General features: G+C 35.7%; 1 protein-coding gene across 5 annotated transcripts in view; it reads left to right on the forward strand.

Moving 5' to 3' along the window:
* The window catches only part of ZRANB3 (zinc finger RANBP2-type containing 3), a 48866-nt gene that overhangs the window by 24024 nt on the left and 7445 nt on the right, over positions 1-17397 (forward strand). For 4 of the 5 annotated variants that reach the window (XM_086751123.1, XM_086751121.1, XM_086751124.1 and 1 more), the window contains 12 exons: positions 1360-1591; positions 3388-3473; positions 6867-7038; positions 7417-7545; positions 8996-9115; positions 9738-9857; positions 10365-10544; positions 12044-12196; positions 12838-13306; positions 14293-14484; positions 15183-15274; positions 16694-16795. In XM_086751123.1, coding sequence (XP_086607249.1) covers positions 1360-1591; positions 3388-3473; positions 6867-7038; positions 7417-7545; positions 8996-9115; positions 9738-9857; positions 10365-10544; positions 12044-12196; positions 12838-13306; positions 14293-14484; positions 15183-15274; positions 16694-16795 — 2047 coding nt within the window. The remainder of the gene's footprint in view (positions 1-1359; positions 1592-3387; positions 3474-6866; positions 7039-7416; positions 7546-8995; positions 9116-9737; positions 9858-10364; positions 10545-12043; positions 12197-12837; positions 13307-14292; positions 14485-15182; positions 15275-16693; positions 16796-17397) is intronic. The other variant, XM_086751122.1, reaches the window with a different exon arrangement.

The raw sequence follows: 17397 nt of genomic DNA on the forward strand, positions 1-17397 counted from the left end.
CACAAAAATGCAGCTGTCAAGCTTGGTTTAGCATTTTGTAAAATTCTGCTTCCGTATGTTCAGCTTTGATTTCTCTCAATTCAATCCTTTGTTTTTCTTCAAAATTTCAGCAATTACCTTTACTGCTTGAATGTTGTTTAACTTCTTAATTTAAACAGGTTAAAATATACTTAGCCATCAATTTAGGATCTTATAACTTTTACCTAAATTTGAAACTGGATGTTTCTTGAGTAAATCGGTTCCACTAAGAATAAATAATTTTATTTGTAATTTTTTTATCCATCCTACACAAAGGGGTAGGGGAAACTTTTGTTTTCCTGGTTGCTATATTTGTCTGTACAGTAACAGCCGGAGTCTGGCCAGAGTCTGTAGTACATTGACCACAGTGCCAGTGCTCTCACTGTTGCCTCTTCTTCCGTATCCGGAATGTCCACATGCACATACTTTCTTCCTCTTAAATAGTCAAGGAAACTTCAACTTAGTTAATTTTTTGATCTATTGCTACTGAAGAACAAATAAAAATTGTGCCAGCAGAGCGATAATGTCTGACAGATGGGTAGACCAGCTATGACTCTCATTCTGGCGAGTTGTTTGTCTAACAACTTTGAGAGTTCCTGTGCTGCTCAAAGGCTCCTGAAGGGCCACAGTGCTCTCTAGTGATTTATAAAATCAGTTAGTGCCTTGGGCCTGTATATGCCTTTAAATTTATTGTAAGAATTTCCTTTCCAACTAAATACTATTTTTTCATCTTGTGCCTTGTTTGTTCCCTGCTTCCAGTTTTTTTGTTTTCTTCATGTTCTGTTCAAGCAAGAACTTGGATAGACAGCTCTGATAGAAATGTTTTTTTTAAGGTGGTGAGGCTCAGGCCAGACTGTGCTTTTACAGTACCCAAATACTCAGACACTCCAGTCAGTCATCTTAGGCTCCAGGTAAGGTGACTCTCTCTACACAGAGCAGTAGATAGCTTGCATACAGACATTATTACTTCGGGTGTTTGGATGCTGTTTGCCTAGTGTGCTCTTAATTAACTGACTTGTGTGTGTAACTTTTCATCCAGAAAGGGGAGTTGTCCCATGTGATGCTCTTCGAAAGGAGCACAAGTTGAAGCATTGCAACCAGATAAATGAGCTTCCTTTTAAATGCAATGTATGTCTTCTGAAAATGGTTATGAAATGTGTGAGATGCTAGAATGTTTTAAATGCTAAAAGCTGTTATTAGTCTGACAGCCCACTAATTAATCAATCCCAAAGATGTCATACACACCTTCTTAAAAAAAATTCGTTTAGTATAATGCCTTTGCTATATTAATTTTCCTACAATGAAAACTTACTAAGAAAACTTCTGGCTTTTCTCTTTCAGAAGAATATCAACCTGCAAAGTAACGATTCTAGGGTACGGACTGTTAACTTCTGATGCGCAGACTTTAGTTGATACTTTGTACAGGCAGAACTTTAAGGTAGTTGTGATAGATGAATCACACTACATGAAATCCAGAAATGCAACCCGCAGCAAGATTTTATTGCCAATTGTACAGAAAGCTCTTAGAGCTGTTCTTCTTACTGGAACTCCTGCTCTAGGAAGACCTGAAGAGGTATTTGAAGTACTGTGTTCTACTTCGTCGTCTGATATAGGAAGTCCTTTGTTTATCACTAGTCTTTTGAATATTCCTAATGTTCACTTGTATTGCCTAAGTGGGGAAAAAAAATATATATCTTGTGCTTGTTGCAATCTAGAAAGACATATTTTCCTTTGAAGAAAGTTCAACTTAGAACTGGGGAGGAGCAGAGAGGAAACCAAAAACCACTTGAGTTTTGTACTGAACCCAAGAAAACTGCCTTTATTTATCAAACATAGAAATAAATGGAATGTAAGAGCTGATTTGTATCCAGGGAACTTAGAAGGGTTATATTAATAATACTTTACACTTTAGAGTTTCTTGATGTGTAAATGGAATGTATTCCAAGACTTAATAATTTAATTTGTTCAGAGAGGTTATAACTTGAGAAAGATATCCACTGTATGAAAAAGGGCTTGGTGTATTATGAGTGTTTGCTTAAAACTTTAAAACAAATATTTATATCTGTGGGTGTGGATAATTATGAAATTTCCTGCACATGTACCAAAGCCATTGCAACCAACCCTGGCAGAAGAACTGAAGTTAGAAAATGTGATACCTTGATACAGTACATTGATACCAAGACCAGTGAGCAACATTGCTGAAGGTCTTCAAAGGAAGTTCCATACAAACTGTCCTTGATCACAGTAACGGGGTCAAAATTTATCACCAAATGGAAAACAATTTGAGATGTTCTTGTAGTGATACCAAAGTTCTGCCATGCCTTATAAGGCAGAGTATAAAAAGCATTACATTTCTTTAATCAATTTTGTGGCATAAGCAAAATCTTTCTATAAAGTCTTTAAATGGAGTATATATAGGAAATTAAAAGCATTATTAGTTTGTATTTATGTACATTTATAACAAGTAATTACAGGCTGTTCATTGTTTGGCCTAGATCTGTGTCAAAATAGCAGCATTTCACTTGGGTGAATAAATTGGTTTTGGTTTTGTTATTTTTTTCCTTTATGCTGCTTTTCAGTTCTCTAACTTCTGTCTTGAAATAAGCCTGTGAAGAATAAAATTAGACTGTAGTAATTTTCTTTTTGGGAGAGATCACTAGAATGTGATTAGGTAATATGAAAGCTTTAATGGCAAAAGTGATGTACAGTAGACCTAAGAGGATAGCACGGAAATGCTTTAGGAGAGAGCTTTCCGTATTACTGTTGTTATTATGCTACCCTTCAACAGGGTGTCTTGGATCTAGTAGTGATCTTTGAATCCGGAAAGCTTTCACAGCAGAACAGTTTATAAAGTAGGATTTATTCTGGCTAAGGTTGTCTAAACTGATGTTTGCCTCTTGTTACTCAACAGGGAACAAAGGCATGAAATTTTTGGTCTGTATTGACATTGTCTATTTTTTTAAGTAAAATTTAAGAATGAGTAGGCTTTTCATGTATTTTAAGAGGCAGACTATTAATGGAATACCTTTACTGAAGCTTTGCAGGAGCCTGTATACCTGGCAAATGACAAAAATTGTTTTTTAGGAATAACATCATCTCATCCGTGCTTTCTTTTTAAGTATAAATCTTTTCCAAGTCATCAGCACTGTGTTACAGTGTTCAGGGTGCTCTGTTCTTTGAGGGCTTCCCACAACTGCCCTGTCTCAAGACACATGCATACTCCTGTGGAATGTCTTTTGCATGTGTGCTAAGCTGTGTATTTTTGTGCAATTATTGAATGTAAACCTAATACAGTAATCATGTAATAATTATTTATGAATAGTCTTACATTTGCAGGCAATTTTTCACCATCACTATTTTTTTATACAGCTTTTCATGCAGATTGAGGCACTGTTTCCAAGAAGATTTGGAACTTGGAATGAATATGCTAAAAAATACTGCAATGCTCGCGTCAGGTATTGTACTTGCTCATTTATTTTCCTATGAGTGTCTTTGATTTTCTTGCCATGTGAAGTGAGAGAATCAGTAAGTTGTATTTCTATTGCTCTGTCTTACCATCTTGCTTGGAAACCCAGGGTTGGATACCATCTCCTCCATCAGAGGATTGGGAAAAAGGATTAAATTGACAAGAGACTTTATTTGAGGACAAAAATTGGAAGCTATTTAAGTCTGGAATAAATTTTAAGTGCCAGCATTCTGTTAAGCAAAATGGTTTACAAATTTACTGTCATTAGTATGAAGTGTATAGATTTTACTTTAGAACTGGAGTTTCAGCTAAAGCTGAAACTTAGGAGTTTTTGACTTTGTCTTTTGCTCATATCATGTAATAATTTTCATTTCTCTTTATTATGGGATGCAGTCTTTTTGCTATTTCACCATACTTGGGTGGAAAAAGTCCAATACTTGTCTTTGTACTTCACAGATTGATTGAGTAAAAGTGAAGGTATAGAACTCCCAAAAGCACAGTGGTATGTTTGTAACACTGTTTGAGGGACTGAATATAGGCATTGTAAGTTCTTGTCCAGCACTTTGTCTACAATTTGCTGTATAACATTGCTCATTACACATTTTTCCATACATATGGCTAATGAATTTTAACTCATTTTTATCCCTTGCTTGTTTCATGAATTTTCATGTTTCATGTGCTTTAAATTATTAGGTCGAGGGTTTATTTAGAATCATACAATCATAGAATGGTTTGAGTTGGAAGGGACCTTTAAAGGCCCTCCAGTCCTGCACGGAGCAGGGACATGCCCAACTAGATCAGGTTGCTCAGAGCCCCATCCCACCTGGCCTTGAATGTTTCCAGGGATGGGACATCTGGGCAACCTGTGCCAGTGTTCCACCACCCTCATTGTAAAAATTTTTTTCCTTCTATCAAGTCTGAATCTGCCTCCCTTTATTTTAAAACCATTACCCCTTGTCCTATCACAACAGGCCCTGCTAAAGAGTTTCTCCTCATCTTTCTTATAAGCCCACCTTGAGGTACTGGAAGGCTGCTATTAGGTCCCCCTGGAGCCTTCTCTTCTCCAGGCTGAACAGCCCCAACTCTCTCAGCCTGTCCTCACAGGAGAGGTGCTCCAGCCCCCTGATCATATAGCCCTCCTCTGGACCTTCTCCAACTGGTCCACGTCCTCCTTATGTTGGGGGCTCCAGAGCTGGATGCAGTACTGCAGGTGGGGTCTCATTAGAGCGGAGCAGAGGCGGAGAATCACCTCACTCAACCTGTTGGCCACGCTCCTCTTGATGCAGCCCAGGATGCGGTTGGCCTTCTGGGCCGCAAGGGCGCATTGCCTGCTCATGTTGAGCTTCTCATCCACCAGCACTCCCAAGTCCCTCTTCTCAGGGCTGCTCTCGATCCGTTCTCTGCCCAGCCTGTATTTGTGCCTGGGATTGCCATGACCTAGATGCAGGACCTTGCACTTGGCCTGATTGAACTTCATGAGGTTGGCACAGGCCCACCTCTCCAGCCTGTCCAGGTCCATTTGGATGACATCCCTCCCCTCCAGCGTGTCGACTGCACCACACAGTTTGGTGTCATCAGCAAACTTGCTGAGGGTGCACTCTATCCCACTGTCCATGTCGCCGACAAAGATGTTGAACAGGGCCAGTCCCAGTACCAACCCCTGACTTGCTTCTCTTAGCTTTAGTTTAATGGTTGGCTTCTCTAGCTATATTCTAAAATAAAGGGGACAGAAGAAGCTCTTATTTAAAATGCATAGCTTTACCCATCTGAATCTACAATCTGGAGTGAAAGAAGTTATGAAGAGGGAAGAAGTTTTAAAAAAATTCTTAGCTAAAAAATTTCTTATCTTCAACTTTGCAAATATTCAAAACAATAGATTTGGTCAGCTAAATAGGCTAGCATTTAGATTTAATTTTTACAGCAATAATTACATGGATTCATTTTCATATAACTTGTTTTTCTCCCTCCATCATATGCGTTTTATCAGCATTTAACTTCAAGTAACATGAAGAGTGTTGTCTAATTTTCAGACAGAGAAATGCTATTTTTTTCCAAGGTATTTTGACTGAATGCGTCTGTAATTTTCACACCACAAGTGTGCGTGGGTACAGCATGGTTAGCTACTCAATCATAGATGATTATCTTATTTTTGGAAGACCAGAAATATAATAAGAACCAAGTTGAGAGTTTGGCAAGCTTTCAATAAATAACTTTGTCTTCATGACTTGGCTGAAACAAAACATCCTGTGGTAATAAACTCAGTAGGATTACTTTTATGCAGCACTTTGTGTGAAAATGTTGTGGGTTTTTTTACTTAGGTGTTCATAGACACTTGTTTCTAGAGATGAGATCCAAATTATTTCTGTGAGGTTTTGCCTGCCGTTTCTTTTTTATCCCCAGTGCTTAAGCTGGAGGGAGGAAACCTTTCTAAGGACAGCCATATAAATAGAATGAAGTGAGTCCCTCAGCCCCTTTTCTGAATTATTATAGGCAGCCAACTAGAACACTATTGATAAGCTCAGTGAGAAATAATATTCTCTAAATCACGTTTAAAAAAAAAATATATATATATATACACCAGTAAAAGTACGTGCTTGCAATATACTTTCCTGGCCTTGGAAAATGCTGTCTGGACTTTTCTTCAAAGGCAGCAAAATCTGTCATGCTCGTTGTTTTGTTATTTCTTGGCAATGTTGACAGAGAAAAGCTGCTGTTCCTGCTGCAACACTTCCCTGAAAACAACAAAACAAAGAAAGAACAAGGAAGACTAAGTTGATAAGTTCTTTCTCTTTTCAACCTTTAGCTTTTTAACCTTAAACCTACTTCCTCTGTTTAACCTTGCTCATTAAATAGTAATACATTTAAAGATGGTACCCTAAGCTTTGAATCCTGCCTCTGACTGTAACTAGGAGGGAATTCTCAGAGAGGGAAACAAAGGAATATTAACAGTGATATTTGAGCTTTCATGATTTTTGCAGCTTTCTCCTGTCAGTTGTTCCCGTCTATAATATAATAAAGAACATTCTCGTGGTGGTGTATTCTTCTCATTTGTCCGTTGAAACATGAGTTTACAAAATTATACCTGAAACTTCTGCTTCTTGCAGAGGTGTAGCTGGGATGATATAGAGGGGTGCATACGTCTGATAGGTAGTAATGCCTGTGGGCAACAGTTTCTGCTGGGAAGTTGAAAGAGCTCTGACTTTGGCATTGGAAGGTATCAGACAAAAAGCAATCATCTCTGATGTAAATGGGAACACAAAGTATTGTTATCCAGCACACCTTCATATCTAATAATGTGCTTTAAAATAAATTATGTACTGAAGGTTTCTATTGAATTTGTAAGAGCTAGTTTTTACTCTCAGTGTTGATTTTTCATTTTCAGGTTTTTTGGTAAAAGAAGTCTATGGGACTGTAGAGGAGCTTCCAATTTAGAAGAACTACATCAACTTTTAAGTGAAATAATGATCAGAAGACTGAAGAGTGATGTTCTGACTCAGTTGCCTCCCAAAGTTAGGCAGCGTATTCCGTTTGACCTTCCACAAGCTGCAGCTAAGGTAAATTTTCCACTTTTGCTAAAAAGACATTTGTTAGTTAATAGTAATATCTATGTATTTATATCTCTGCATGGGTATTGTATGTAGTTACAATGCATGTGTGAATATATAGCATAGCATCTCTGTTATTCTTTTTAAAATATAACACAAAGAACATCAATATAGCAATTTTTTGGCATCAGATAATGATAGGATTTGCTCCAATTTTAGTACGACCTTTATTTCTGTCTTCCTTTCCCTTAGATTTTGAATCCCACAGTTACTTTTATCCAAGTTTGATGAAGAGTTCAGTTCCTAAACGTTTTGTGCTTGAAATGTACATGTTGAGGTAGAATATGCTTTGTACTTACCTAACCACCAAGCTCTTCTGCCAATTAGAATTTGAATACCACTTTTGCGGAGTGGGAGAAATTAATGAGAAATCTGAATTCAGATGCCACTGAAAGCCACTTTTCTCAAGTCATGAATCTAATCACACGCATGTATAAAGAAACAGCCATTGCCAAGGTAAGGGTGGAAGTCTTTTCTTAACGTATTTAAAATATCCAGTGTGTTTTTAACTTAATAAAATCAGTTGTATCGGCCTGAATACTGGATGAGGTTGGTTGTTTTTTTTTTTTTTATAACGGACATCAAAAACACTCTTTTTTTTTTTTTTTTCCCCTCTGTGTATATGGAATAGACTGAAGCCCATTATAATGACCTGAGATAAGGGATAAAACTGTTACAAATTAGATATCCACTAAGGTGACTGAGACTGTCCAGACATAGTCTCCTGAAAGCACTAAATACATCTCTCAGATTTAGGGATATACTGAAGGTGAGCACTTCAGGGATATGCCTGTGTGTCAGCAGCTGACCCAGGGTGGTGCTGATGCAGCCCTTACACAGACTGCGTTCTGTCAGTGCTGTTTCTCCCCATGGATAAATGTGGAAGAACAATCCCCTCTAGCTGGTCTCTTTCTGTTTTATCAAATGGGACCCCATGTTCTGTGTTTCCTCCTGTAGTACTGTAGCTTAAGATGTAAGGAAAACCAAGTTAATAACCAAAATCTTTTACATGTCTGCTTTTTACCCTACTATCAGGCTTCGTATCCTAACCTATTTCTAGAAAAGGATAGGAAAAAAAAGGTTCTGCAGGCTGCTGGAGCAGTAAGAGTTGAAAATCTGACCAACTCATTCAGTTGTTTTTTTTTTTTTTTTTTTCTTCTTGTCTTAAAGATATCATTGTGGTTGTATTGCTATTTCTTCCCCGCTTTTCTAGTCTCTCCCCTCTGGTAATCCATTTTCCAACAGGAAGTTGAAAAAAGAGAGGAAAAAAAGGAAATCTGAGGACTGCTGCAGTGGGTATTGCATTAACCATTGATCACTGATAAATTTTATTATTCACTGTCATCATTATTGTAATAGTTTTTGTAAAAGATATTGAAAATTATATTTGACACAAAAGAATTCTATGAATGTGTAAATAGAGCAATATTTTATGATTTTGGTATCATGAAAGTATCAAAATTATTCTTTGTTTTGATATATGGCTTTATGTGGATGCAGATACAGAAGTTCTGATTAAACAATACTGTGAGCAGAAATCAGTTTGTTTTTTAAAAATATTACTTAAAACATCAGATAGTGATGTTGTAACTAAATGAGGTTTTACCTACATCTTCATCTGGAGGAAGTGCTATGTAATTATGTGATCTTTTGAGGATAAATTAGGTTTTTTTTCTCTGCAGGAATGAGAGAGGTTTCTCAAAGACGTAAAGTTGTGGTATTTTTTTAAGCAAAATTAATTTGAATAATTTTATACTTAACAACGTTACTGTTTGAGAAAGTCTTAAATGAATAACAAAAAGTATGGAAATCTATCTTTTTGTATTAGAAAAAATTGAAATACATTAAAATATCTTTTTTAACATTTTGTATGTCTAACTAATGAAAATGCACTCTCTTATTCCAGGCAGGAGCAGTAAAGGACTATATCAAAATGATGCTTGAAAATGACAAACTGAAGTTTCTAGTTTTCGCTCATCACTTAAGCATGCTTCAGGCCTGTACAGAGGCAGTTATAGAAAATAAGGTAATGATTTAACAAATGTGCTCGCAAATTGAACTTCAGACTTTACAAATACCTGTGAGCTGTGTTTGGATTTAGTAAAACTACCTGTGTGTAGAGGAATTTATGAATTTTAAGTATATATAGATCAGTGTGACTGGGTTAAAAGGGATCATGTGGTTTTGAAGAACTGGGGTTTTTTGGGGGTTGTTTTGTTTGTTTGTTTGTTTGTTTGTTTAACAGAACACTATCATCTCACCATAATGTTTAATTCAAAGCAGTAAAAATGTTTGCAAACAACCATATTATTTTGGTCATGGACTCTCAACCATTGCTAGGCAGCGGTGGCTAACTTTGCTATTTTATGTTGTTATTATTTTGCAAATGCTTGGAATTTCAGTAAATCATGTCAGGGAAACTACAGATTCTTCTGCAGAGTATTCAATTTAAACAGGGAATACTAAGTCTACGCGTCTCTAGATAGAGGCTTAATTGTAAATGAAAGGGCAAAAGAGTGCTGATGCATCCCTATCCCCTTGCCAGGAATAGAACAAATGTTTGCATATTTTCACTGGGGGACAGAGGATGCCTGGGTCCAACGATGGACACTGATAACATAATTTTGCTCTATTATGGTACGTTACAGGTTCGCTACATACGAATAGATGGAAGCGTTCCTTCTGCAGAAAGAATACATCTTGTGAATCAGTTTCAGAAGGATCCTGATACCCGGGTTGCTATTTTGAGCATTCAGGCAGCTGGTCAGGTAGGACAAAACAGAAAATACATGGAATAAGAAACTTGAAATATGTATGTACTAAAGTCATTGGTGACTGAAGTGATTTACTGAAGGCAATTTATCTTCATGCAGTATGCCTTTTGTAGAGTCATGTATTCATTTTTTGCACTAATCATGTTAACTTTTGTAAGCCTTTATTGAAGTTACTTGAGCAAAATCAAGATAAGCAGCAGCATCTCATTCTTGAATAATTAGAAAAAACTCCATTTCTCTAGAAGTACCAGATGAATAAGAAATAAATGTTACTTTCATTATGAAAAGCAGTATGCAGTCTTTGCGTGATATTGAATTATTTTTTTTAATCTTATTTCTTCCTCAGATAGATTTAAATCAGTGTTAATAGGCCTATCTGCTGTCGAGGTGGTTGTACAACCTTTACAAGCTGTACAACCTTTAGCTTTCTTTTACTTCAGATCCTCAGTTTTTTGTGTGTAGAATCTTTTTTTCTAAAATGTATCTACTTATTTTGTTTAGGGTCTAACTTTCACTGCTGCTACTCATGTTGTGTTTGCTGAATTATATTGGGATCCAGGCCATATTAAGCAAGCAGAGGACAGAGCACACCGAATTGGGCAGTGCAGTTCTGTGAATATTCACTTCCTTATTGCAAAAGGAACAATGGATACACTTATGTGGGCAATGCTGAACCGCAAGGTACGTGTGGAGTAGGACAGAATAATCAAGAACTCACTATGGCTAGGATAGCACTTGGCATGTGCCAAGTAACATTCTTGCTTATCTGGAGCACTCTCCTGCTGTAAGACAAATTGATACACCTAGAATGGCTAATCATTAAAATGTCCATGTCTGTTCTGAATTAGTCTCTTCTAGCCTTTTGCTCTCCTTTAAAGATCGAAATATAAATAAGGTAACTCTTTGCCAAGATGAATGGGATGGTTCATATCTACAGGAGATCATCGTTTTATCTTTCTTCTAGCCTTTTATTGCTCTGATTGTTCAATTTACAATTTTAAGGTTTTTTGCACAATAATAAGAGCTAGAGTTTGTTGACTTTGTTTTGGGTTTTTTTTTAATTAGATGAATGTTATACCTTACTAAACTTCATTTCTGAGAGGCAGAAGCATTCTCAAATAATTCTTCTTCATCAGACCTGAGATTCTAGTGATCTTATCTTCTGTTGCCATTTTCCTCGAGTGTTACCCAGTCCTTGTTAGGAGGAGTAATTCCATCCTGCTTTCTTTCCTTACTTGTAAGGTCTTTGAGAGTTCACAGGACTAAGAAAAATAAGTTGGCTGTTTTACTTTTCTGGTCTTTTTGTAGCCTTTGATACCATTCATTACTGTCTTGTTTTGATATCTGAAGTGTATTAGTGTTCTGTCAGCTCTTGTTTTCTGACATTTCCAGAAGTGTCAACGTAGAAGGAACTGCCTTTTAAACTCTAGTTGTCAAAATTGTGTAAGATTGTGGTTACACAGGGTTTCTTCTGATGCAAATGCCAACTTACAGTTGTTGTTCTTGCATTTGTCTACCACTGTGTCGTAGTAGTGTAATTGTTTGTGTCCATACAGTTAGGAGAGAAACTGATAGCTGTTCTTTTGCCAGTATATTCCTCCTCTGCTTGAAAGTAATCCCAGCTTAAAGAATGTAGGTAGTGCAAACTGTATTTTACATTCAGTTGGGGTATGAAACTCTGTGTTCTAATTCCTGTAGATACCTCTGGAAAAAATCTCAGTCCAATACATTAAGAGTCTCCTTAAACATGACACAGATAGGTCTCAAAATTTTAGCAACAATTTACCATACAAGAGTTCTGTCACTAAACTGCTTCTTTCAATTAATTCTGCCTTTGTTTCCACATGCCAAGCAAAACATGTAAAGACTGTAAGAGATGTACACGATGCATATATTATCTTTAACTTTAATAAATGCTGACATTTTGTGTACACCTTTTCACAAGTCATAGTGTGTTCATGTATGCTACTTATTGTTATTCTTGCAGAAATGGCTGCAGGAAGAGGAATAGTTTTAATCACTTCAGTTATTTGTACTTAATACAGGGTTTCTTACTTTGCAAATGCTGAATTAAATTTGCAAGGGCAGCACATTGAGTGAATATAGGTAAATAAACTTGTTCCGACATGTGAATTCCTTGGAAACTTGATGCAAACTTGATGCAAGTTGTCTTTCTGCAGGCCAAAGTTACAGGCAGCACTTTGAATGGCAAGAAAGAGAAAATGCAGGCTGAAGAAGGTGATAAGGAGAAATGGGATTTTCTGAGTTTTGCTGAGACCTGGACCCCAAATGAAAGTCTAGATGATACCAAAAATGAACTTTTATTTACACATGTAAGACTTGAAACCTAAGTTTTTCTGTTTTCTTTCATTTAAAAATATAATAACCGTTATTCACTTAAGCTTTCTGTGCACTGCAGACTTTACTAATGGAGAAACACTAAACAAGTGGGGAAAAAAGTGTAAATTCCATTTTAAAAATTAGATTAAATTGAGGAAAGTGTGCTTCTGGGTATAAGTGTCATCTACAGGTTTCTGATGGGTCCTTATGTTATGTTTAGGTGACTAACGCACCCTCAGAGTCAGATAAGACCAAATAATTTCTGTTTAAATTACCACTTAATTAGCAGTCCTGAATTTAATTGGCTGTTATTTTTAAAAACCTTTCTGTGTAATAGGCGTCATCAAAAAAAGGCACATGGCATACCAGTTCTGTGTATTTCTTTTCTGATAGTGCTATTTCAGAATTTTCCTGAGAATATTGAAAATGTTTCCTACAAAATGGAAGAGGAATGTGGAATTGCTCTTTCTGCCAGCTCTTTGTTCTTAAAGGAAGATAGCTTTTGTTTCCCTCACCAAACTAAAAATAGCTTCTTGTTTTAGTGAGGAGTATTAATGGAGCAAAATCATAATTTTAATGGCTTCTGGTGCAGTAATTATAAGTGGGGTTTACATATTTCTTTCCTCTTTCCTAGTTTGAAAAGGAAAGACAGCATGACATACGTTCTTTCTTTTCCCCAAAATCCTCCACTGAAAAGAAACGCAAAATGTTTCCTGGTGATGAGTCATCACATAATGATTCAGAATCTTCTGAAGTCACGAAAGAAGAGGATGCAGAGAATAGCAATGAAAACTTGGATTCATCAAGAATAAGTGATGTGGATACAATTTGCCATGAAAGTACCTGTGAACCTGAAGCTAAACGAGCAAGAAGCGTAGGTGGATCTAGTCCAGTCAACTCCAGTAAGAAAAAGAAAAACTCTTTGACTGGAAAAAAGCCCTCTTTGTTTTCAGAAAAAAACAATGAAGTCTTTCCTTGTGGCTTAAATACTTCAAGCAAAAGTACAGCTTTAAAAAAAGTTTGGCACTGCAGTGTTTGCACTTATAGTAATAATGAACTGCTCCCTTACTGTGAAATGTGCAATTTCCCTCTAAGTAGTAATGGTAAGTAATGTGTGCCTGCAGAGAAAAATACCCGGTTTTTGTTCCAGTTGTGATTAGTTATAGAAATAAAGTATTTCTGAATATATGTCTATACACAAATCCGGGCAAAATATGAAGAATGGTGTCTTTATGTGAATAGATACCACTGAAGTGATCCTTCTTAATTTTGCTTTCCTCAAGGATTTTTTACTTTATTCTAATTTGAAACAAATGGAAAATTCAGATAAATGTTAACAGGATATATATCCAGTGAGGAAAAATAAGTGCTCAGTTTTCTTTGCAGCAAATGTAGCTTTCCTTTTCCTTGAGGTTTATGGTTATTCTGAGTCCAATTAAATGGCAAACTTTTTCTCTACCTGTCAAAACTAAATGATATGGTATAGATGTTTCATTAACTTGGGTGTTGTATATTTGTCGTGAGAGACACTACCTGGAAAATACAGCATTTCTTGCTCCAGTAGGTCAGAGTAGATGTCTTTTATTAAATTTACTTAATCTACCTGGAAACTTAATAAAAGATTTTTATAAATCTATCCCCACATCTGCCATTTCATTTGCAAAGCAAAGATTAAAGATCTTTTTCTTTCTTTTTTTTTTTTTAAATTTTATTTAAATCTCTGTTTTGTTTGAGTAAGAACAACTTGTGAATTTCACAGACATAGATCAATGCCTGGAAAACTATTTTGTGTGTTTATGGTACACAATAACTGTATATAATATAGAATACCTAACTGCATTATTGATTGCATATATTTTGACATTAAACTGGCTGCATGAAATTGCATAAATGGAAAACTTTGATCTGTGTGTTTATACTCCTAATACTAAGGGTAGCTCTAGTTTCCTAAGTGGTTGCACCAATTAGAGAATAAAATGCAATTTCTTTGTATTTGGGTTACATAGTCCTGTCTCCAGGTGTGTATTGATTAAGTTCCTTTTTGCACGGGTAGCATAAATAATTGCTTTTCTTGTTTCTTCATCTATAGTTGAGAGAAATAGTGAAGCTCCCACTAGCCAAACTGAGGAAGATGTGTCAAAGGGCTCCAGAAAAAATGAAGAGAGTGTGGTGTGCAATACTGAAGATTTGGGGGAAACGGTGATCCAGCAGTTTGTTGAAACCCGCGAACAGGGAACTGTTGAAATTGAAAATGAAGAAAGTGAAAAACAGTGTGGAGAAGGTGAAGTGAGACTCCTAAGAAAGAAAGATTATATCCCATTGCAAAACTGTATTAAATGCCTCTGGCATGAAAAATAAAAAAATTAAATTAAAAAAAATTAAATTAAAACCTACACATTTGAAAGATAGACAGGAGTACATACGCTAGCACGCTTTTCTCATTTTAGCCTGGGATGTTTATTGGATTTTGATGATGGATAAACCCAGCCTTTCTATGCAACTCCTGAAGCAATACAGGGGTTTTAGCTGACATAAAAAAACTATGTCAGACAAGAAACTGTGAACCTGTATGGTTTTATTGAAACTTATGGTGTCATTCACTTGTGTTCAGGACAGCCACAGACGATGGGTAATTCAGAAGAAACAGAAAAATAAAATTCATAAAGATTTTAACAGCTTGCTTCTTGAGCTGTGTATCTTATTATCTTGTTTTGGAATTAGATACAGAATCCTCATGTGGTATATATTCTCCTGGGTTTTGTTCCACAATTGGTGAACATTTGAAGAAAAAATAAAAAGGATTTACAATATTCATACAGAAATATGTTTGCATGTACACCAAATGGGGATATTTCACAAATAACTTCTTAAAAACATGTATAATATTATTTTTACTCTATTTTTTTTACTCTCTGAGTAGACTGAATTATGTGAATGAAGAAAAAGACTTTTTAATGTCAACATTGTTTCTCTTTATAGGAGGTGTAGATAAATCAGACACGTTTCCAGTATATGACGGTCTTATGTTTTGTGCAAGCAGGAATACTGATAGAATTCACCTCTATACAAAGGTAAACCTGAAATATGCATGCTTATTATAATTTAAAAATTACAAAATAAAATGTTGTCTTATGAAATGTGTATGTATACTTTCATGTTTTCTACTTAAATATATTAAGACTTGTATTTTTGTATTAGCTGAAGCGTACAAAAGTTATTTTATCATTCTAATTCTTTTTCTCAGTGGAATTATGTAATAATTCCCTAGATATATAACTTCTGACTCTTCTCTTAGCTCACAAAATGGAGCTAATACGTTAGATGTTCTCAGATATCTGTTAGAAATGCAAATTATAGTTATTTAAGATTCCTTTTTTTATTATAGTGTCTTATGACAAAATATTTTAATAGAAGAATTAAAATAAAAATTAGTGAATCCTGACAGAGTAAGTAAATAAAATATTGTCGCCACATTTTAAGAAAGCTAGACATTGGTGCTGTCTGTAAGTTAGTAAATTCCTGAAAAAATCCCATTACAATTAATCTGCAATGGTAATGGGAATACAGAACTTAACAGTTGGATAATTTTCCAGATCACTTTTTAAGGGGGAATCAGGGGAATCAGTGCCTTCTTTTAAGGGATAGAAAAGTTCAGTGAGAAGATTTCTTTGAAGCTGCTGAATGAGTCTGTATTCAGGTGCAACTGCAAAGCATCACAAATAACTGAGGGCAAGTCTTTGAAATAATACTTTTTTATTAGGATAACTGATACAGCTGGAAAAAAAAAGTCAAAAAGAATGTTGCCTTCTATCTGAAAACTCATTTAATATACTTGAAATGTACACTGCTTCCTAGCTTCACACATTTTACTGCATTTTGGATGGTATTTGGGCACTGTGTATTGGTCTGGGTTTTTTTGGCTTGGATCAGAAATTCATTATGCCGGATACTGCGCAAAATCTTTTTGCTGAACCATGAGACACTGGGGAATTCTGCTTTGATTCATTCTCTTGAATGTTTGTGAATTCTCAATAAGCTCCTGGTTCGTATGTACCCACTGGGACAACTTGTTCCTTAAAAATGCAGTGGAATAGAACTTGTTCAGACATTTATTAAAAAAAACAAAAGTTAAGTGTAATAAACAATGCTCTAAGACTCTGATTTTAAATTGTAATGAAGTGACATTCTCCAGTCTGAAATCATTCATGTCCCTTGGAAATTCAGTCAAGAGGATTATAATTTCAGTTTCTTAATTTAAGGCAGTTTGTGTGTCTGAACTATTTGCAAAGAAAAAAATTCACATATTTTCAAAGTTAAAATTTTCACTCTGTTTACTTTTAGATGTATTAATGTGGATCGTATTTCTTGCATCTGTGGTATTATACAGCTGTGGCTTTGGGGTTTTTTTTCTGGAAAAGTCTTGAAACAAATAGTGTTTTTTCTAGATTGTGCTACATTGCATCTGTAAACAAAACTGTTTGCTTGTCTAGGATGGTGAACCACTGAATCATAATTTCATTCCATTAGACATACAGCTGGATAACTGGGAGGATTTGCCAGAGACTTTCCAGCATAAACGAAATCGTTTGTTGGTAAGAACAAGTTCTACTGGCACCGTAATATAATATTTAATATAGAATGCTTTGACTTATTTTTTAAAAATAAGTGCGGAACACTTCTAGGCTTTGGGATCTAGGCACAGTTTCATCAGTGCAAGCAGATCTTATAAATGTTGATGTGAATATTAATTACGCAGTCTGTTACTTTGGCAAATTCTCATGCCTCCTGTTAACATTTCAATAGATGGAATTAACTAGGCATCGGTTAACTTCTACAGGATTAGTTACTAACGCTCATAAGTCAACAAAACAGCATTTTAAAGGTTATGAATTAAACAGGACGCATAATGAATAGCAATGTGCTAGATCGTATCGGAGCTGCAGTTCTGAGCAGGCCTCCTCTCTTGCTTCTTCCTTTGGTCTTCTAACAATTTTCAAAGCAGTGTAGGGCACAGCTCCACGGAGACATGTAGCTTCAGTTAATGAAGTAATAAAGATCACATTCATAATGTTGTTTGAGGAGAACATTAACACTGCAAAGCCAAGCACTCAAGGAAAAACAGAATTTAAATCGGATGTGCAATATTACCCGCTTAACATAGTTTTCTTAACTGTGTTCTCCATTTAAAGAGAAA

Source organism: Chlamydotis macqueenii, chromosome 6, assembly GCF_036417535.1.
Source record: "Chlamydotis macqueenii isolate bChlMac1 chromosome 6, bChlMac1.mat, whole genome shotgun sequence".
In the NCBI taxonomy this organism is placed as follows: Eukaryota; Metazoa; Chordata; class Aves; order Otidiformes; family Otididae; genus Chlamydotis; species Chlamydotis macqueenii.